The sequence below is a fragment of the Bufo gargarizans genome, chromosome 6 (assembly GCF_014858855.1).
Source record: "Bufo gargarizans isolate SCDJY-AF-19 chromosome 6, ASM1485885v1, whole genome shotgun sequence".
Classification (NCBI taxonomy): Eukaryota; Metazoa; Chordata; class Amphibia; order Anura; family Bufonidae; genus Bufo; species Bufo gargarizans.
Window position 1 is genome coordinate 312,620,381 of NC_058085.1, and position 23,047 is coordinate 312,643,427.

General features: G+C 43.3%; 1 protein-coding gene across 4 annotated transcripts; it reads right to left on the reverse strand.

Annotated features, from left to right (window-relative positions):
• Nucleotides 1-620: 620 nt before the first annotated feature.
• LOC122940951 (toll-like receptor 13) lies at nt 621-22,206 on the reverse strand. 4 transcript variants are annotated; one of them, XR_006390400.1, is made up of 3 exons: nt 21,528-22,206; nt 20,467-20,530; nt 20,118-20,153 (listed from the first exon to the last, which is right to left on the reverse strand). XR_006390400.1 is itself a non-coding variant. In XM_044297888.1 (2 exons), the coding sequence occupies exon 1, from the start codon at nt 22,195-22,197 to the stop codon at nt 19,375-19,377; it is 2,823 nt and encodes a 940-aa protein (XP_044153823.1). In that variant the 5' UTR covers nt 22,198-22,206; the 3' UTR covers nt 621-1,204; nt 19,372-19,374. The 4 variants fall into 4 exon arrangements, 3 of the variants coding, with proteins under 3 accessions (XP_044153823.1, XP_044153825.1, XP_044153826.1); XM_044297888.1 differs by adding an exon at nt 621-1,204 and having other exon boundaries at nt 19,372-22,206; XM_044297890.1 differs by having other exon boundaries at nt 19,972-20,153; nt 20,467-22,206.
• Nucleotides 22,207-23,047: the final 841 nt, after the last annotated feature.

Sequence of the window (23,047 nt, forward strand, 5' to 3'; positions counted from 1 at the left end):
CTTTTAGAGGTTTTGAATGTACGCGCCCCTTGGCTTCCCTCCTGATTGCCTGCTCTGTATTTACCCCGAGTGTCATCGTTGCTACCACAGCCTCTACCACCACCACTGTGGCTACAAGTACCACTACTACTACTACTAATACCACCATCACCAACACAACTATGCATGGGGTCTTCCACCTGAACCTCCTCTTCATGGCAGTCCAAATGCTGATTGATCTCACACAATATATGAACATGTGGGGGTTTATTGCCTTTTCTTAGAGAAAAAAATAAGGTCCCCCACTAGGGGGAAATGAATGCAGAGATAAGTCAAGTGAAAGGTTTTTCTGGGGACAGAAGGAGCAGGAGGAATGCTGTGACCCCTGATTCCAAGGCACTTTGTCAGACTCAGAGGTGACCTCGACATCATCCTGCTGCGACAGAGAGGAGGAGTGAGGCATTCAGTCCATAATGTCATCCTCTTTGTCCTCAATAATAATCTGAGGCCTGTCGGACGTGAGGGAGATCTATAGCCTACTACTACTACTGGCCAGAAGGCTGGTGCTGCTACTGCTGTTTGCACTACTACTCACATTCTGACCCTCAGATGATGAGGCATGGGTCTTTCGTTTGGAATCTTCCGTTTACCATTTTATTATGAGGCCTATATAAATGTAAATTCACAGGTTTGATACACAGATTATTAAACGGTAGCAAAATTGAAGAGGGTTCAAATGTCCTTCCCCTTCTACAAAGACAGTACACACTGGTATCGACAATCTACAATGGTAATAATGCAGTTTTTGCAGTAAAACATGTTCCCTAACACAGGTCCAGTTTGCAGTAAAATGAGTGACATTTCAGATTGAACAGAGGTTGTTGAGACAAACTTTGTGATAGAAATATGCACAGTTTATGAAAATTACGTAAATGAAATCATTTTTACATTTAGTTTTAATCTGTCATAAAATGGGAAGTAATGAAGCAATTTAGAAATACATTTAAAAAGATAAGCAAATGAAAGTATTTGCACAGGTACCCAGCTTATTGTATAGATTATATCAATAAATGAATTTTACATGCCTTACTAGGAAAACATTCAGATTTTCTTTTTTGCACTAAAATTGTCCATGAAACAGCAGCCATGTGCATCTGTTAGTAAAAGTGCATGATGAGCAGCAATTATTCATTCACATACCGGCTTTAGTGCGCATTTTCTAAAACTACAAATAAAGAAAAATGTATTAATGACAATTGTACATTATTGTATCCATAGCCATTCAGTGACATATATGAAATGCTATTTATACACTCACTAGACATTAAGCCCATTACAATAACGGGCGCTAGAACAGTAGCGCATAAACATTAGTAGGAACAGTCTATATTAAATGGCAAGGCGACTGCTGGCACTGACTGGTGGCACTAAGACTGCTGGCACTGTGGCTGGTGGCACTGACTGATGGCTGAGACTGCTGGCACTGTGACTGGTGGCTGGTGGAACTGACTGATGGCTGAGATAGCTGGCACTGACTGTTGGCTGAGACTGCTAGCAGCGACTTGTGGCTGAGACTGCTGGCAGTGGCTGCGAGTGCTGGGACTGTGCGGCTCTGTGATGCACAGACAGTAATGGTGGCGCTCCGATGTTGAGAACACACCATAACCTGCGAGCGGCGGCGGTAACTGGCCGGCACGCAGGTGTGGGCGGTGCAAGCGGCGTGTGGAGCGGCGTGCGTTGATTGATCGGCGCTCCGCGCATGCGCAGTTCAATTATCGGCACACACGCATGGACACACCGCCCTGAGCACGCACACAGAGATAGCTTGTACCATTGATTCCCTCAAACACAATCCATCAGAGGGAGCTGTTTTATTGATGTCTGTGTATAGAGCTTTATGTGGAATTGTGTTGAAACAGCTCCCTCTGGAGGCTAAGATGACATGAAACTAGGATATAATTCATGCATTAATATTTTGATATGAGCAATTTTTCTCTGAATATATGATCTTGACCATGTTCCATTTTATTTTAGAGGAAAGGCTGGCTGAGACCTCGCCGTGTGATTATTGGTCGGCGCGCTGGTGTTGGCGGCACGGTTGTGTGTGGAATGGCAGTGATTGGGTGGTGCGCTTGTGTGGGGCGGTGCGGGCCGTGTGCTGATTATCGACACACACGCATGGAAATGCAGCATGCACACAGGGCTTTTATTAATATGGATGATGATGATGATACCAATAAACACCGGGGATATCTCAGCCAGAAAGAAAATGCACTTTAAACCAAAATATATGTTGAAATTACATAACATGAAAGTGAATTTAACTAAATAAACTCGCCCTTTCCATGGAATAAAACTTGCTCACAGTAGTGTACAGAGGATACCATCTACGCAGACGCACATCTCTGTAGGAGAGAGCTCTTCTACTTATGCTCAGTTTTGTGTTTGAGGCTAGAAGCTCCTCAACCCAGTGCCCCTGCGTGGTGAAATTTCGTATCCTGTAAGCATGCGCAGTGAACGTGGTGAGTCCAGCTCGGTTCGCAAGTGCTCGTTTACGCATGCTGAGTTCTAGTACTAAGGCTCTTAGCTGTGACACCCAGTGTGCCTGAATGTCAAAAATCTCACAGTGTGGTCTACCTCTCAGGTTGCGCGAGAGTTTCCTAAGCATGCGCAGTGAGCGGTGTGAGAAAAATGTTAGCAATTCTGCCAGAACTGGCACCTCTAAGGGGCTCACAGCTGCCCACACCAGCGCACACGGCACGGTTGCATGTGGGGCGGTGGTGATAGGGTAGCACGCTGATATGGACGGTGCGGGCGATGTGTGGAGCGCCGTGTGCTGGTTGGTACACACGCACGGATATTGCGCATGCACACAGGGCTTTTGTTATTATGGATATATATCTGTAGTGGAGGAGCAGGATAGGGTGGTGTATACATACATTTTTATATATATATATATATATATATATATATATCTGTAGTGGAGGGGCAAGAGAGCAGAGGGTGGTGTATATATACATATATATATATCTGTAGTGGAGGGGCAAGAAAGCAGAGGGTGGTATATATATGCATATATATATATATATCTGTAGTGGAGGGGCAGGAGAGCAGAGGGGTGGTATATAGATATATATACTGTGGGTGCAGGATGTTAGAGGGACGATATATATACCAGCTATTCTCCTAGTCTCCAGAAGGTGGCGCAAGTGACTGTGGACTGAGCACATGCGCGTTGCAGAGAGACGGAGGCGCGCACGTCATTAGCCGCTGGAATGCGGGAGCGCGCAAGACGTTAAGTGGATGAAAGAGTGGAACAATTAGCGGAGAACACCGGACGAATATAGGAGAAGCGAGGGAGAGTGACCGGTATGTGAGGAGGAAGGGGACAGTGACCGCTATGTGAGCAAGAGGGGAGTACAGTGACCGGTATGCGGCGTGTGGGGCGGCTGTGATAAGACGACGCTCTGGTGTGGGAGGCGCGGGCTGCGGGTGTTGTGACATGCGTTGAGTGGCCAGCACGCCACGCATGCGCACATGAATAATCGGCATACAGCACACTCACACAGCGCTTTTATTACACTGAGCAAAAATATAAATGCAACACTTTCGGTTTTGCTCCCATTTTGCATGAGCTGAACTCAAAGATCTGAAACATTTTCTACATACACAAAATACCCATTACTCTCAAATATTGTTCACAAATCTGTCTAAATCTGTGTTAGTGAGCACTTCTCCTTTGCCGAGATAATCCATCCCACCTCACAGGTGTAGCATATCAAGGTACCTATTAGACAGCATTAATATTGCACAGGTGTGCTTTAGACTGCCCACAATAAAAGTCCACTCTGAAATGTGCACAGTATGTGGTGTGGCCACCATTTGCCTCATGCAGTGCAACACATCTCCGTCACATAGAGTTGATCAGGTTGTTGATTGTGGCCTGTGGAATGTTGGTCCACTTCTCTTCAGGAATTGTGTACAGATCCTTGCATGCGTTATCATGCTGCAACATAAGGTGATGGTCGTGGATGAACTGCAGTCAGGTCCAGACTCCGATGAGGACGACGAGCATGCAGATGAGCTTCCCTGAGACGGTTTCTGACAGTTTGTGCAGAAAGTCTTTGGTTATGCAAACCGATTGTTGCTGCAGCTGTCCGGGTGGCTGGTCTCAGAAGATCATGGAGGTGAACATGCTGGATGTGGAGGCCCTGGGCTGGTGTGGTTACACATGGTCTGCGGTTGTGAGGCCGGTTGGATGTACTGCCAAATTCTCTGAAACTCCTTTGGAGATGGCTTATGGTAGAGAAATGAACATTCACTGCACGAGCAACAGCACTGTAGACATTCCTGCAGTCAGCATGCCAATTACACGCTCCCTCAAACGTTGCGACATCTGTGGCATTGTGCTGTGTGATCAAATTGCACATTTCAGAGTGTCCTTTTATTGTGGGCAGTCTTAGGCTTCTTTCACACCTGCATTTGGTGCAGATCCATCTTGTATCTGCACAGACAGATCCGCACCGATAATGCAAACGCTTGTATCCATTCAGAACGGATCCATTTGCATTATTCTTTTTTTTTTAAAGTCTAAGTCAAAACGGATCCGTCCTGACTTACATTGAAAGTCAATGGGGGACGGATCCGCTTTCCATTGCACCATATTGTATCAGTGAAAATGGATTTGTCCCCATTGACTTACATCGTCAATGCAAGCAGCGTTTTGGTGTCCGCCTTAAAAGCGGAACAGAGACCAAACGCAGCCAAACTGATGCATTCTGAACGGATCCTTATCCATTCAGAATGCATTGGGGCTGAACTGATCCGTTTTGGGCCACTTGTGGGAGCCCTGAAACGGATCTCACAAGCGGACCCAGAAACGCCAGTGTGAAAGTAGCCTAAGGCACACCTGTGCGATATTCATGCTGTCTAATCAGCACCTTGATATGCCACACCTGTGAGGTGGAATAGATTATCTCGGCAAAGGACAAGTGCTCACTAACACAGATTTAGACAGATTTGTGAACAATATTTGAGAGTAATGGGTCTTTTGTGTATGTAGAAAATGTTTTCAGATCTTTGAGTTCAGCTCATGCAAAATGGGAGCAAAACCAAAAGTTTTTTGCGTTTATATTTTTGCTCAGTGTAGATAGGATTGAGAAAAAACACCCAGATAGAAATGTCAGATTGCTGCAAAAGCAAGTATGCGGTTATGTCTCAGGCAGATATGTAAATGTTTACAGGTGTGCTCCGACTAGACACTTGGGTCTTTCCACAATAGAGTGTAAAAGTGCTTCCTCTGCTGGCCTATAAAAATTGGTTGCTATGGGCAACTAAGCCAGTTCTACTTTACACCAGTTTTATAAATGACCCCTATAGTTTGTAAGGCTGAAAATCTGTCCATTCAGTTTAGCCTGTTACCCTGCAAGTTGATCCAGAGGAAGGCAACAAAAAAACAAAAACCTGTGGGGTAGAAGCCAATTTTTCTCATTTTAGGGGGAAAATTACTTCCTGACTCCAATCAGGCAATCAGAACTCTTTTAGTGAACCACTTCCTCAGACAGAGAGTTCCATAGTCTTACTGCTCTTACCTGTCACAACCAGACAGCTGAGAAGCTCTGACAGAAGCCTTTCAGAACCTCCTCCTTGAGTTTTCTTTGTTTTTGGTTTTCAGTTCCTCATCTCGTTAGCCTCTCTCAGCTGTCATGTAGTTGGACTGATTGCATCCCTTTAAATTCCTCCCCATAATGCATTAGTGTGCGGTTTATACAGCTTCCTGGAGTGTGTGTGCGCATGCTGATCCTATCAGTCTTCTACAAGTTAAGTGTTGTACATTCATTTGTGATTTTCTGTTTGCTGGATCCCAGGCGACCCTGACTCCCTCCGTGTCTAGTGTAGGGAGTCGGTGGTCGTGTCCCTTCACTATTGTAGAGTGTGCAGGTGTTATATAGTCGAGGTACGAGGATATGCGATCCACCATTGGGATTATCGCTTAGGCTGAGCAGTAAGGGAGAGAGCCAGGTCTGATGCAGGGGTCTCCTTTTTGTTCCTTAGTTTTGGATCCAGTGAGTCATATATTCATTTTGCATTGTCTTGTTTCCTGTACACCTTCCGTGACATTACCATAAGGCCCCCTGCACACGAACATGTGCTTCCCGTTGCTGTATTGCGGACCGCATTTGCGGATCCGCAATACACGGGTGCCGTTCTGTGGGCATGCCACATCACGGTTGCGGACCCATTCACTTAAATAGGTCCGCAAATCCGGAGATGCGGAATGGTGCAGAACGGAAGCAAGGAACCCTACGGAAGCACTACGGAGTGCTTCCGTGGGGTTTCATCCCGTGCCTCCGTTCCGCAAAAAAAGATAGAACATGTCCTATCTTTTTGCGGAACGGCCAGATAAACCGCGATCCGCTGCGGCTGCCCCACGGACTGTGTTCGTGCATTGCGGCCCGCATTTTGCGGGCCGCAGCACGACCATGGAGTGCACACATTCGTGTGCAGGGGGCCTAAAGAATCCTTTTCTATGTTTGTGTACAAACCTTCTTTCCTCCAGACGCAGAGGATGTCCCCTCGTCACAGTCCTGGGGATAAATAGATGATGGGATAGATCTCTGTACTGACCCCTGATATATTTATACATAGTAATTAGATCTCCCCTCAGTTGTTGTTTTTTGTAAATTAAATAACCCTAATTTTGATCATCTTTCTTGGTACTGTAGTCCACCCATTCCAGTTATTACTTTAGTTGCCCTGCTCTGAACCCTCTCCATCTCTGCAATGTCTGCCTTGTTATTGGCCTTGACAGCAGCTGCCTGACACTGGTTTCTACAGTTTAGTTTGATGTCCACTAAAACTCCTAAATCCTTTTCCATGTCAGTTTTACCCAATGTTTTACCATATAGTATGTACAGGTGACTTGCATTATTCCTTCCCATGTGCATAACCTTACATTTATCAGTATGAAATCTCATCTGCTACTTCTCTGCCCAAGTCTCCAATCTATCCAGATCCATCTGTAGCACCGTACTGTTTTCTTAGCATTTCTTAGAAAACCTTCAAACAATTTACCCACAACAAATGTTAAACTTACCGGCCTAGAGTTTTCAGGCTCTGTTTTTGACTGTTTTTTTTTTTATACTGGCACCACATTTGTTAAGCGGCAATCTTGTGGAACATTCCCTGTCAATATAGAGTCCCTAAATATCAAAAATAACTGTCTGTCTATGACATTACTTATTTCTTATTACGGGGGTGTATGCCATCTGGTTCCAGTGATTTGTCTATTTTAATCTTTTTAAGATACTGGTGCACTTCTTCCTGGGTCAGGGAGGGTAGTGTACCTCTTGGTGATAGATCATTGACTGCTGGAATGCCTCAGACATTTTGCCAGTTGACAGACTTTCAGATGGGTCCTTCATTGCCCACTATCTACAGTACAGACCAAAAGTTTGGACACACCTTCTCATTCAAAGAGTTTTCTTTATTTTCATGATTATAAAAATTGTGGATTCACACTGAAGGCATCAAAACTATGAATTAACACATGTGGAATTATATACATAACAAAAAAGTGTGAAACAACTGAAAATATGTCATATTCTAGGTTCTTCAAAGTAGCCACCTTTTGCTGTGATTACTGCTTTGCACACTCTTGGCATTCTCTTGATGAGCTTCAAGAGGTAGTCACCTGAAATGGTTTTCACTTCACAGGTGTGCCCTGTCAGGTTTAATAAGTGGGATTTCTTGCCTTATAAATGGGGTTGAGACCATCAGTTGCGTTGTGGAGAAGTCAGGTGGATACACAGCTGATAGTCCTCCTTAACCCCTTAAGGACCAGGCTCATTTTCACCTTAAGGACCAGGCCATTTTTTGCAAATCTGACCAGTGTCACTTTAAGTGCTCATAACTTTAAAACGCTTCGACTTACCCAGGCCGTTCTGAGATTGTTTTTTCGTCACATATTGTACTTCATGACACTGCTAAAATTGGGTCAAAAAAGTTAATTTTTTTGCATAAAAAAATACATTTTTTACCAAAAATTTTGAAAAATTAGCAAATTTCAAAGTTTCAGTTTCTCTACTTCTGTAATACATAGTAATACCCCCAAAAATTGTGATGACTTTACATTCCCCATATGTCTACTTCATGTTTGTAGCATTTTGGGAATGATATTTTATTTTTTGGGGATGTTACAAGGCTTAGAAGTTTAGAAGCAAATTTTGAAATTTTTGAGAAATCTTCAAAATCCCACTTTTTATGGACCAGTTCAGGTTTGCAGTCATATTGTGAGGCTTAGATAATAGAAACCTCCCAAAAATGACCCCATTCTAGAAACTACACCCCTCAAGGTATTCAAAACTGTTTTTTCAAACTTTATTAACCCTTTAGGTCTTCCACAAGAGTTGATGGCAGATGGAGAAACAATTTTGAAATTTCTATTTTTTGGAAAATTTTCCAATATAATCAATTTTTTCCAGGAGTAAAACAAGGGTTAACTGCCAAACAACACTCAAAATGGGTTGCCCTGATTCTGTAGTTTGCAGAAACACCCCATATGTGGTTGTAAACTACTGTTTGGCCGAACGGTAGCACATAGAAGGAGGGGAACACCATATGGGTTTTGGAAGGCAGATTTTGCAGGACTGGTTTTGTTTATACCATGTCCCATTTGAAGCCCCCTGTTGCACCCCTAGAATAGAAATTTCAAAAAAGTGACTCCATCTAAGAAAGTACACCCCTCAAGGTATTCAAAACTGGGTTTACAAACTTTGTTAACCCTTTAGGTGTTCCACAAGAGTTAATGGCAGATGGAGAAACAATTTTGAAATTTCTATTTTTTGGAAAATTTTCCAATATAATCAATTTTTTCCAGGAGTAAAACAAGGGTTAACTGCCAAACAACACTCAAAATGGGTTGCCCTGATTCTGTAGTTTACAGAAACACCCCATATGTGGTCGTAAACTACTATTTGGCCGAACGGGAGCACATAGAAGGAGGGGAACACCATATGGGTTTTGGAAGGCAGATTTTGCTGGACTGGTTTTGTTTATACCATGTCCCATTTGAAGCCCCCTGTTGCACCCCTAGAATAGAAATTTCAAAAAAGTGACTCCATCTAAGAAAGTACACCCCTCAAGGTATTCAAAACTGGGTTTACAAACTTTGTTAACCCTTTAGGTGTTCCACAAGAGTTAATGGCAGATGGAGAAACAATTTTGAAATTTCTATTTTTTTGAAAATTTTCCAATATAATCAATTTTTTCCAGGAGTAAAACAAGGGTTAACTGCCAAACAACACTCAAAATGGGTTGCCCTGATTCTGTAGTTTGCAAAAACACCCCATATGTGGTCGTAAACTACTGTTTGGCCGAACGGTAGCACATAGAAGGAGGGGAACACCATATGGGTTTTGGAAGGCAGATTTTGCAGGACTGGTTTTGTTTATACCATGTCCCATTTGAAGCCCCCTGTTGCACCCCTAGAATAGAAATTTCAAAAAAGTGACTCCATCTAAGAAAGTACACCCCTCAAGGTATTCAAAACTGGGTTTACAAACTTTGTTAACCCTTTAGGTGTTCCACAAGAGTTAATGGCAGATGGAGAAACAATTTTGAAATTTCTATTTTTTGGAAAATTTTCCAATATAATCAATTTTTTCCAGGAGTAAAACAAGGGTTAACTGCCAAACAACACTCAAAATGGGTTGCCCTGATTCTGTAGTTTGCAAAAACACCCCATATGTGGTCGTAAACTACTGTTTGGCCGAACGGTAGCACATAGAAGGAGGGGAACACCATATGGGTTTTGGAAGGCAGATTTTGCAGGACTGGTTTTGTTTATACCATGTCCCATTTGAAGCCCCCTGTTGCACCCCTAGAATAGAAATTTCAAAAAAGTGACTCCATCTAAGAAAGTACACCCCTCAAGGTATTCAAAACTGGGTTTACAAACTTTGTTAACCCTTTAGGTGTTCCACAAGAGTTAATGGCAGATGGAGAAACAATTTAGAAATTTCTATTTTTTGGAAAATTTTCCAATATAATCAGTTTTTTCCAGGAGTAAAACAAGGGTTAACTGCCAAACAAAACTCAAAATGGGTTGCCCTGATTCTGTAGTTTGCAAAAACACCCCAAATGTGGTCGTAAACTACTGTTTGGCTAAACGGCAGGACATAGAAGAAGGGGAACGCCATACGGTTTTTGGAAGGCAGATTTTGCTGGACTGGTTTATTTACACCATGTACCCTTTCAAGCCCCCTGATGCACCCCTAGAGTAGAAACTCCATAAAAGTGACCCCATCTAGGAAACTACGGGATAAGGTGGTTGTTGTTTTGGGACAATTTTTGGGGTAAATTAGATTTTTGGTTGCTCTATATTACTCTTTTTTGAGGCAATGTAACAAAAAAATTTAATTCTAAAATTGTTTCTACATTCGCTATTTAGTTTTGTGGAACACCTAAAGGGTTAACATAGTTTGTAAAGTAATTTTTGAATACCTTGAGGGGTGTAGTTTCTTAGATGGGGTCACTTTTTTGGAGTTTCTAGTCTAGGCTACATCAGGGGGGGCTTCTAATGGGACATGGTGTAAAAAAAAAAAACTGTCCATCAAAATCTGCCTTCCAGAAACCGTATGGAGTTCCCTTCGTTCTATGCCCTGCCGTGCGGCTATATAGCCATTTACGACCACATATGGGGTGTTTCTGCAAACTACAGAATTGGGGCAATAAATGTTTAGTTTTGTTTGGCTGTTAACCCTTGCTTTATTACCGGCAAAATGGATTTAAATTTAAATTTTGCCCAAAAATAGGTGTTTTGGCACCGTTTTTATTTTATATTTTTAACACCGTTCATCCGAGGCGTTTGGTAAAAAGTTATTTTTATAGCGACGACTTTTACGCACGCGACGATGCCCAATATGTATGGCTCTCAGACTTTGGAGACACTAAGCAGGCATCCTAAAACTGCGGCCCTCCAGATGTTGTAAAACTACAATTCCCACCATGCCCTGATGATGGCTGTAGGTTGTCTGGGCATGCTGGGAGTTATAGTTTTACAACATCTGGAGGGCCGCAGTTTGAGGATGCCTGCACTAAAACTAATATTTTTTGGGGAAAGAAAAATTGTTTTCGTGTCTCCAAAGTCTGAGAGCCATAGTGTTTTATGTTCTCTAGTGAACTGTTGGGGATTATAAAAATTTAGTACTCCATGGAAGTGTGATACTCCCTGAAGCAATCGATAATGCAGAGGCCCGGATGATCGGGGCACGTGTCACATTGAGTTGTGGTGTCCTTCCGTATCCCCCTCTTGTGACATACTCTGCACTTTTTTTGGGTTCGTCCCTTCTTTCCAGTATGGGGGACCACACCTGGAAAGTGTTGGCCAGGGACGATCCGGGCGCCTCCAGTTCCCGAGGTACTCCGGCCTGCTCTTTCCCGGTCCGAAAAGATCAGGTCTTTGAGGACTGCCTCATAGAATTGGAGGAATGTCCCTGTGCTGCCAGCGCTTCGGGATAGTACAAAAGAGTTGTACATGGCAACCTGCACCATGTAGACCGCAACTTTTTTGTACCATGCCCGGGTTTTGCGCATGGCGTTATATGGCGTGAGGACTTGATCAGAGAGATCAACTCCTCCCATATACCGATTGTAGTCGACGATACAATCGGGCTTGAGGACCGTTGCCGCGGTACCTCGCACAGGGACTGGGGTGGTGCTGTTACCGTGGATTGTGGACAGCATAAGGACATCCCTCTTGTCCTTATACCTGACCAGCAACAGGTTTCCACTGGTAAGTGCACGGGTCTCACCCCTGGGGATAGGTACCTGGAGGGGGTAGGCAGGGAGGCCGCGTTGATTTTTCCGCACGGTCCCACAAGCGAACGTGGATCTGGCGGCAAGGGACCTGAACAAGGGAATGCTGGTATAAAAGTTGTCCACGTACAAGTGGTAACCCTTATCCAGCAGTGGGTACATAAGGTCCCACACGAGTTTCCCGGTAACACCCAGAGTGGGGGGACATTCTGGTGGTTGAATCCGGGAATCTCGCCCCTCGTACACACGAAATTTGTAAGTGTACCCTGAGGTACTCTCACAAATTTTGTATAGCTTCACGCCATACCTCGCCCGCTTTGTGGGAATGTATTGGCGGAAACTGAGTCTCCCCTTGAACGCAACGAGAGACTCATCAACCGCGACCTCCCTTCCAGGTACGTAGGCCTGCTGAAATGTGGCCCCAAAGTGATCGATGACCGGCCGTATCTTGTACAGCCGGTCATAGGCAGGATCACCTCGGGGTGGACATGCTGCATTATCGGAATAATGCAGACATTTCCGGATGGCCTCAAACCGGTGACGTATCATGACCATACTGTACAGTGGGGTCTGGTACAGGACGTCCCCACTCCAGTATTGCCTGACACTGGGTTTTTGGACTAGACCCATATGCAGCACGAGGCCCCAAAATGTCCTCATTTCGGCTGCACTGACCGGCGTCCAGCCACCGGGTCTAGCCAAAACTGAGCCTGGGTTTTGAGCGACGAACTGTTGGGCGTACAGATTCGTCTGCTCCACCATCAAATTCACCAGTGGGTTACTGAAAAAAAAACTAAAAAAGTCTATTTCAGTAAACCCCACTGTGGGAATCTGGATTCCAGGATTGCCAGCGAAATCCGGAATCTCAGGCTCAAAGTCCACTGGGGGACACCAGCTAAGTTCATCGGCAGGGGGCTCCGGTGAACTTATTTGGTGGGCCGGGAAACCAGTACGAACCCCAGGGCGGCTCGTACTAGGGTGGGCCACAGGATCCCTAGCATGTGTGGCCCCTGGCTCCGCCTGGCGGCGTCTCCGCTGCCTTGGTGGCTCATCGTCATCCGATGATGATGAGGAGGATGCGGATGACAAAAGGAACGTGGGGTCATCCTCATCCTCACTGGGGCTCTCAGAGTCGGAGGCAATCTGGGCATATGCCTCCTCGGCCGAGAACACCCGGTGGGCCATGGGTGTGTGTGTGTGCGTGTGTATGTGCGTGCGTGTAAACCTTTATTCTATGTGCGTGTGTGTGGGGGCACGGGTGTTCACGTACTAAAAAGTCCAGGCAAAAAAAAGTGTTAGGAAAAAAAAAAAAAAAAAAGTTCAAACTTGCTGATCTGCGGTTCAACGCTGATCAGCGGTCGGTGGGGTGGTGGGGCGGGCGATGCGCTAACAGTGGACGGACGCTAAAAAGTGCCGGCCAGTCAGCGCACGCAGAAAAAAAAAAAAAGTGGTGGTGGGGGAAGGGTCTGGTGGTGGGGGGAGGGGGTTGGTGGGGGGGATGGGGCTGGTGGTGGGGGGTATGCGGGGGGGGCAAGTGGCAGGGGGGGTCTGGGGTCTGAAAGTTGAAAAAAAAAAGTTTGGAATAAATGTTCTTTTTTTTTTTTTTTTTTTTTCTAACTTTTCCCTTCTATCCCTGCCTAAAGGTGCCTCTCCCTCACTGACCCTAACCTACCTGGGTGGCGATGGGTGCAGGAGGGTGATGGATGCCGATTTAGGGGGACACAGGAGCTGGTGCTGGACGATGCTGCACGGTCAGGGTGCTGGACAGGAAGAGGAGGGGAGAGAGGAGCGCAGGAAGTTTGAATCTCGCGCCTCTCTCCCCTGCACCAATCAGCACCCTGGACAGCGGCGTTCAGCACCAGGGCCAGCTCCGCCTCTGCAAATCCTCGGACTGCGATTGGTGGTGTAAAATTACGCCACCGATCGCAGTCTTTTTCCGGTTCATCGGGTCACAGGACACCCGAATGGACCGGAAACGCAGAAAACCGCAGGTCTGAATTGACCTGCGGTTTTCTGCGATCGCCGATACGGGGGGGTCCAATGACCCCCCCCTGCGTTGTTACGGGATGCCGGCTGAATGATTTCAGCCGAAATCCCGTTTCGATTAACCCCCGCGGCGCCGGAATTCAGATTTTAAGTCAGGACGTACCGGTACGTCCTCGGTCCTTAAGGACTCGGGAAATAGGGCGTACCGGTACGTCCTCGGTCCTTAAGGGGTTAATAGACTGTTAGAATTTGTATTATGGCAAGAAAAAAGCAGCTAAGTAAAGAAAAACAGATTAGAGTCCAGTTTAATGCCACACAGAGTTCTAGCAGCAGACACATCTCTAGAACAACTGTTAAGAGGAGACTGTGTGAATCAGGCCTTCATGGTAGAATATCTGCTAGGAAACCAGTGCTAAGGACAGGCAACAAGCAGAACAGACTTGTTTTGGCTAAAGAACACAAGGAATGGACATTAGACCAGTGGAAATCTGTGCTTTGGTCTGATGAGTCCAAATTTGAGATCTTTGGTTCCAACCACCATGTCTTTGTGCGAAGCAGAAAAGGTGAACGGATGGACTCTACATGTCTGGTTCCCACCGTCAAGCATGGAGGAGGAGGTGTGATGGTGCTTTGCTGGTGACACTGTTGGGGATTTATTCAAAATTGAAGGCATACTAAACCAGCATGACTACCACAGCATCTTGCAGCGGCATGCTATTCCATCCGGTTTGCGTTTAGTTGGACCATCATTTATTTTTCAACAGGACAATGACCCAGGGGTCGAGTGGAGGGGGAACGCATGGGAACGGCGTTCCTGCACTTTTTTCATGGCAGGAACGCCGTTCCCTTTCAGCCTCAAGCCAGGAGAACACGGCTGAATCAGATTCACAGGGGGAGACGGAGCGCACGGCAGGTTAAGGGAGGAGGGGCAGCTTCAGTTGAGAGGAAGCTGTCTGCGACTCCTCTCATGGCGCCCCGCCCCCTAATGACATCATCTCCTTCACTATGAGATCATTTAGAATGTCTTTTAGAAAAGTTTGTCCTGGGATTTGAACTCACAACCTCTACACATCAGAGGAAGGCATTTACCCTCACAGCCATGAAAGCCGTCTAGGTAAATGCTTAATAAAAAAATAAAAAAAAAATATAAGACTTCTAATTATACCTAGTGTACTGATATCTAGTGTACAACCATACACATGACAGCTGCCCACTGTGTATGGATGTAGCAGAGCTGGGTGTGTTGGGGCAGCTGTCATGTGTATGGTTGTACACTAGGTATCAGTACACTAGGTATAAGTAGAAGTCTTATTTTTTTTTTTTTAAACAGCTACCTTGACAGCTTTTATGGCTGTGAGGGTAAATGCCTTGCCTCTGATGTGTAGAGGTCATGAGTTCAAATCCCAGGACAAACTTTTCTAAAAGTGTTTTTTTTTTTTTATAAGACTTCTACTGATACCTAGTTTACTGATACCAAGTGTACAACCATACACATGACAGCTGCCCACTGTGTATGGATGTAGCAGGGCTGGGTGTGTTGGGGCAGCTGTCATGTGTATGGTTGTACACTAGGTATCAGTACACTAGGTATAAGTAGAAGTCTTAGTTTTTTTTTTTTTAAGCAACTACCTCAACAGCTTTTATGGCTGTGAGGGTAAATGCCTTGCCTGTAATGTGTAGAGGTCATGAGTTCGAATCCCAGGACAAACTTTTCTAAAAGTGTTTTTTTTTTTTATAAGACTTCTACTGATACCTAGTTTACTGATACCAAGTGTACAACCATACACATGACAGCTGCCCACTGTGTATGGATGTAGCAGAGCTGGGTGTGTTGGGGCAGCTGTCATGTGTATGGTTGTACACTAGGTATCAGTACACTAGGTATAAGTAGAAGTCTTAGTTTTTTTTTTTTAAGCAACTACCTCAACAGCTTTTATGGCTGTGAGGGTAAATGCCTTGCCTGTAATGTGTAGAGGTCATGAGTTTGAATCCCAGGACAAACTAAAAGTGTTTTTTTTTCTTTTTCTGATACTTCTACTGATACCTTGTGTACTGATACCTAGTGTACAACCATACACATGACAGCTGCCCCAACACACCCAGCTCTGCTACATCCATACACAGTGGGCAAAGTTACCTACAGTAGAAGTCTTATATATATTTTTTTTTAAGTAGCAAGCTAGACAGCTTTCATAGCTGTGAGGGCATATGCCTTGCTTCTGCTGTGTAGAGGTCATGAGATCGAATCCCAGGACAAACTTTTCTAAAAGTGCTATTTTTTTAATTTATTTTTTAGTCCGCAGCGACACAAATTACAGCATGCTAGATTTTCTGTGCTTTTTTATTTTTTGGAGGGGGGGGGGGTTGCAGTGGATCTTGGGTGAGTTCCCACACTTTTTTTCCCAGGACTTGACCCCTGCAATGACCCCAAACACACCTCCAGGCTGTGTAAGGGCTATTTGACCATGGAGAGTGATGGGGTGCTGCGCCAGATGACCTGGCCTCTACAGTCACCGGACCTGAACCCAATCTACATGGTTTGGGGTGAGCTGGACCGCAGAGTGAAGGCAAAAGGGCCAACAAGTGCTAAGCATCTCTAGGAACTCCTTCAAGACTGTTGGAAGACCTTTTCAGGTGACTACCTCTTGAAGCTCATCAAGAGAATGCCAAGAGTGTGCAAAGCAGTAATCAGAGCAAATGGTGGCTACTTTGAAGAACCTAGAATATGACATATTTTCAGTTGTTTCACACTTTTTTGTTATGTATATAATTCCACATGTGTTAATTCATAGTTTTGATGCCTTCAGTGTAAATCTACAATTTTCATAGTCATGAAAATAAAGAAAACTCTTTGAATGAGAAGGTGTGTCCAAACTTTTGGTCTGTACTGTAGGTCTGTGATGGCTAATCCCCGGCACTCCAGCTGTGGTAAAACTACAACTCTCAAGATGCACACTTGCTTCTATCTAGGCCTGTAATGGCTAAACCCCGGCACTCCAGCTGTTGTAAAACTACACCTCTCAAGATGCACACTTGCTTGGCTGTTCGCAGAACTTTATAGAAATGAATGGAGCATGATGGGAGTCGTTGTTTCACTACCACTGGAGTGCTGGAGGTTAGCTATCACTAATTTAGGCTGTTCTGACCAAGCTGTTAGCAGGTGTTGGGAGCAATGGCTACTTGAGGTAATGCACCAGTTGAGAAGATCATTTGATCTGCCAAAAAGCATGACCAGTTCTCACAGTTTCGTTGTCCAACACACAGACATAGGTGGTACCTTCAAAATACACCACTGTCTCTGCCCAGACCATTTACAGGGGCTTAGCAGAAGGAAATTGGGTGTAATTACATGTCTTTCTATAGAGAACCACTAGTGCCTTTGTTGCATTCGTGTTGTGAATGAAAACCTGCAATATCACGGAGTGGAACCGCATTCAGGTTCTGTTTGGGATCCCACAACAGTCGGGTATGGAGGTCTCAGGGTGAGTGCTTTAATTATGCCTTTTCTGTGGAGGGACAAACTGCCCCAACTTCTGGTGTTAGGATCTAGGCAGCCATCACATATGACAGTCGGTTACCCCTAATAGTGGCACAAGGGACATCCTGCCACCACATGTGTTGACTCTCATGGCAGGGCTTTAAACCGGCATTTTTCAGTGGTATAGCTCACATGCACAGCAAGGGTTTCCTAGATTGGAATACTTATTTCACCCGCACAGCCACCATATTTGTACAATTTTCTTCAATAAACATATCCTGTTGCGCTAATATTGTAGTCACTTACATATATCATCTTTACATTCACACATATAAAGTTTTATTCAATTCCAACAACTCCTTCTTGATGCATTATTTTTGTCAATGAGTATGTATGTATGTATATATATATATATATATATATATATAGATGTGAAAAATGGCGGCACTGACTACTGAACAGGAAAAATAGGGTGCACGTTCCAGGGGAATCGACTCCTTACCCCAATCAATGAATCCAGAAAAAGGACGGCACTCCGGTCTTGAAAAGGTAAAAGTGGTTTTAATCAACCTTGCGGTACAACGTTTCGGCTCCAATACTGAGCCTTTCTCAAGCACTATATATATATATATATATATATATATATATATATACATATAAAAAACAAATAGGTGAAATTAATAATAAAGGTTTTTTTGGGGTTGTACACTGATGGTTTATCACCCTGATTGGAGTCCCTGATAGATAAAAAGAAATGTACATTTTACTAAAAGTGTCTCTACTAGAACAGTTTTTTTTAGGTCAGCCTGCTCTCCGTTCACCTATTTCACAGTAACGTTTACCAAAAACCTTTCTTTCTAGCAACTGTACCAATCAAATCAAAGCTACAGTCATCTCTTCTGACATATCTGTTTTAGTAACTACTTGCATTCCTCTTGGAATAACAATTTTGGAACATATTTCCATAAAACTGTATGTTGTGCCACTCCATTATTATTCTTTGCAGAAGTTTATGAATTTGGCAGCAGTCTGCGATAAAGGTCTATCTGAGTGCTACTAGTTGGGGGGGAGGGGGGGCGAGTGTCCCTGCCACTATACAGTCATTAATTTCGGACTGTGCATAAATACACCCCAAACTGGTAACATCGGGATGGACCTTTATCTATACTGCTGTATATTAATTCATGACATCTATAAGTATTAATAGCCAAATTGCGGGCAAAGTTTTTTAGCCACATTGGATGATTGTGCAATGCCCCCTGTTCATCGATGTGCCAGTTATCACAACTTGCCACAAACTGAGAGAGACAGAATCCTTGAACTGATATACCTAGGATTATGACTCCAGCAGATCAATACACACCTAGACTGAAATGTTACCACTGTTCAATATTGCATTTCCCCATGGTTGGGAAAATAATGAGGAGCTGGAATGACAGCAAGATGTGCATAGAGGCGAACCTCTGCAAGGACGGATTGTCCGATTAGAATAATGGCGTATAAAGATCTATTCTGTAATGCAAGTAAAATTGGAATCACATCCCAAGCCTAGGGTGACAAACCATCAGAAGGTGTTTGCACGACATTGGGCTACAAGCCAGACGTCCAACTACTGGTGTTCCATTGACCTCACGCCACCTGTCTCAAACACTATCATGGTGCACAGCAAGGGGGCAATGGAGCCTGGAATAGAGGTCTATCCTCCTCTGTGACAAGTCCCGCTATTGTCTCAGATGCAATGATAGCCAGAAATTGGTCTGAATACCACATTGGCAACACAATGAAGAGGCCTACACAAGGGAAAGTCACACTATTTCTACTCCAGGGATTATGGTGGGAGTGGCACAAGAGTATCAGGACCCTTCTAGTCTTCATTTTATGTGCAACAAATGGAACGGCCACATCTCTAAAGTGTTCCAAGAGCTGTTTTTCAACAGGTTGCCCATGCTACTGTGAGCAACCTCATTGATAGAATGCCAAGGTGTGTAAGTAATAATAGTAAACTCACTGGGAACTTACGTACACTAACTAAACTTGCTCAGCAATGGAACATAATATAATGCATATTAATTAGCCAATGTATGTGCAAATCAATTTTAATGTATACATACATTTTATGGCTCCTGGAAATCCTCTTTATGACTAGCGATAACTTTGCGTAATCTGGCCCAGAACAGCTGCTGCCCATCTCCATCTTCTGGCCACTTCACATAAGTTTTCTTGTCTAGAATCTTAGTGAGCTTGTGGTAGTATTGAAGTTCTTCTGTAGGGATGTTATCCAGGAATATGAGGAGAAGAGAATCCTTTCTCTCTGCTACCAGCCTGTATGTCGCCATTCTTATCTCCAAGGAGCACCAGTTACTCTGAAGGTAACTGCGAGTGATAATGCAAATTGTCCATCTACTGCTATATATACTGTCCACAATGTTCTCTACAATGTCTCTACCAATCTCAAAGTCTCGGTTGTGGATACACACTTTAAAGAAAGGAGGACCATTTTGCTCCAGGTTAGGAAGAAGCTGCTCTGTTACCCACTGTTCATTGTGGGTATTATATGATACAAACACATCATACTCATAGCGGTCTCCTTTTCGGTGTCTGTTATTCAGCCAACATTTAATTATGTACAAAATGTACAGAATATACCACCAAATGCTTTCATAGAAGAGGGAGATAGACATAAATATCAAAGTACTGACTAGCGTAGCCATGAACACAATTAAGCCTAGCTCGGTATTGCAGTTTTCGTCCAGGAAGGGGACTAAGTCAAAATGTTGTATTTGAGCACTGACAAAACATGGCTGATCATAAAAGTCAAGGAATAAAACTTGTTTTTCATATTTCACCCACTGACTCAACCATGAAAGATCACATTTGCAATAAAAATTTGTTTCTGGAAAAAAAACATATTTTAGGTTATCCATGTCAGAAAACATATTGTCTGGGAATCTGTAAATTTTCTCACTTTCTATCATTAGAAATGTGACTGATTTTAAATCTCGGAACAACACATTGGAACCATAGTCTTCTATTCCTGAATTGACTAAATGCAGAATCTGGAGGCTTTCTAAACCTAGAAATAGTTTGGTTAAATTTAATGCTGAGCCGTCTTCTAGTTTATTTGTATTTTCAAGATGAAAGAAAGAAAGGTTTGTTAAATTTCCTAATGCAGAATTAAGGATGTTTCTTTCAGGTTGTGAACTTACATCTGCTATTAAATAGAACTTTTCCAAGTTTGTAAATTTGTCCAGTGCGTTCTCAAATCTTACACTGTAACAGAGAAGAGAATAAATGTTTCTTAAATACAGTTCTTTCACTTTGTAAAATGGAAAATCATCGCACTTATCAATCAGCACACACGGGGAGTCAATGCTCAAACTTTCAAAGGCATTAAAATAGTTGAAATATTCCGAATCAATTGTCAGAGCTGTATCAAGTGTTTTCAGGGACATTTTTTTTAGCGACTCCATATACTGTGACCAAAACATGGGCACCATATATTTAAAGCCAAGTGCAATCTCTTCAAGCTTTCTCAGATCCTTAAAAGCCCTGTTATTAATTTCTTCTAAGAAATTTTCACTCAAAGATAGTTGTTTTAATGAGAAAAGACCTTCAAATGCAAAAACATCCAAACTGTAGAGATTATTACTATCTAGATGCAGAACTTCTAGTGTCTTCATGCCGTGGAAGGAATAATTTTCTATGGTCTGAATTTTATTGTTCTTCAGTGAAAGCGCTTTCAGGTGTATAAGGCACTTAAATTGATCTCGTGTTAATGAAGATAAATAGTTAAAATCCAAGTTAAGATAAGCCAGTGCCATGGAAACGTTCTCAAGACATATTTCAATTGTGGTAATCTTATTGTTTGACAAGTTGAGCTCCTTCACTTTTCTTAGGTTCTTCATCTGAGATGCAGCCACAGTTGTGATAGCATTAAATGATAAATCTAGACTACGTAGAATGCTGCAAGACCCATTGGCTGTATTGATAACCTTAATATGATTATTTGCCAGTTGAAGTTCCTGTATCCTAAAGAGTGATACATACATACATATGTAGAAAGAAGGAAATTGAGAATCTGTAAATGAAACTGACTCAACTACTTGGATCCCAGACTTTTTTAAATCTTTTAGAGCTGAATAACCTATATTAAGTTTAAAAAATGATAATTTCGGAAAGTTACATAACGAGTTGTTTTCAATCCTAAAACTTTGTGTTCCATCAATGTTCAAATAGGTTATATTAAAATGTATGTGACTGATATTACCTGTAGGGTGCTCACTCAAAAGGCAGTCTGTCTCTCTGTATGTAGTTACATGGTTACTAATTAGAGATAATCCTTCAAGACTTTCTAGTTTTGGAAGATACTGAGTTACTGATGATAAGGTGTCAATAGAATTGTAATCCAGGATAAGATGTCTCAGTTGATGAAGGTTGTCAAATATTGATTTATTCAGAGATGAAAAAGGGACACCTTTAAGTTTAAGCTCCTGTAGCATACTAAGTCCTCTTAAATCAAGTCCATCAATGATTTGTTTGCTTGTCTGTTCCAGCCACAAAACAGAGAGTTGCTTCAGCTCCAAAAAAGCGACTGGTGAAATCACAAAATTACCAGCTATATAGATGTAACGTAGGTTTGTAAGATGGGCAAAAGCTTGTGGTTTAATGCTGACATACAACATTTTGAGGAAGAGCCAGTCTGTAGCTTCAGGAACTTCTTCTAAGTCTTCTATTACAGAAGCCTTATAGCTTTTACAGACTGCTGCAAGGCTGAAGTTTAGTTTGTCAAATCCACCAAAATCCAAGGGCATCCTATTACTGTAAGTATCAAAGTATTCATGCTCTATGATGTCACAGTGCTTCCTTAGCACGCCAAAACATGGAGAATAAGTGGAGATGAACAAGACTAAGCAAACCAGGTGAAAAATCACATCCATGTCACCAGATCTCTTCTCGCAGCAGAATGAGCTTTGTACTTTGTTATACTAAGTATAATGTTCCAGTTCCTGTTTTTAACTTTTAAAAAAAGAAGAAATGAAAATAGTGATGATTCACCATGAGGAACTTTCAAATGGAGTCTGTCAAGTAAATTTCACTAATATAACTACCAGCAATGGCCATCAGAACATTGTAAAAGCATTATAACCATTTCTGTAGGTCATCTGGGTGTTTTTCATGTCCAGGAAAAGCACTTTCATTCTTATAAAAAACTACTCCCAAGTGCCCAGCACACACTGAGCTATTAGGGAATGGGAGAACAGGTTTTAATTTGTAGAATACAAGAACAAAAAAATTGTTCCACCACCAGGAGCAAAACGGTAACTGTGACGAACCTTGCACCTCTCAGCCCCGCCTGATGTCAATTATGCCAAGCCCATGAGATACGGTTTCATCACCGGTCTCAAAGACGTGACGTTACACCCTCCCTGGGAGAACGTAAGGTCAGCTTGGTACAGTTTACACAGACACCCCCTGTCCACACAGGCATGAGAAGTGAGAGAGGATGATCCACGCTGCCTCTGGTGTAACTCCACACTTGCTTGCACCCCTGACAAGCTGAGAGGGCCTTGTCACAGCTCCAGTAAAACAGCACCCCGTTAGCTCGGTAGACTGCCACCAGTCCCTCGTTAGATATAAGCCCTGTCCGCTAGCAGGATTATATCAGGGCAGGAACCATCTCAGGTAGCTATAACTATGCCGAAACACGGACGTGGGAATTTGTGGACCGAGATACAAGGCCAGCACAAGATTAAATTATATATTTAATTGCCTTAAGGGTGCACTAGA

Excerpts from the sequence above, each read along its gene's own strand:
- LOC122940951 (XM_044297888.1), bottom strand. The coding sequence starts at position 22,197 with ATGGATGTGATTTTTCACCTGGTTTGCTTAGTCTTGTTCATCTCCACT.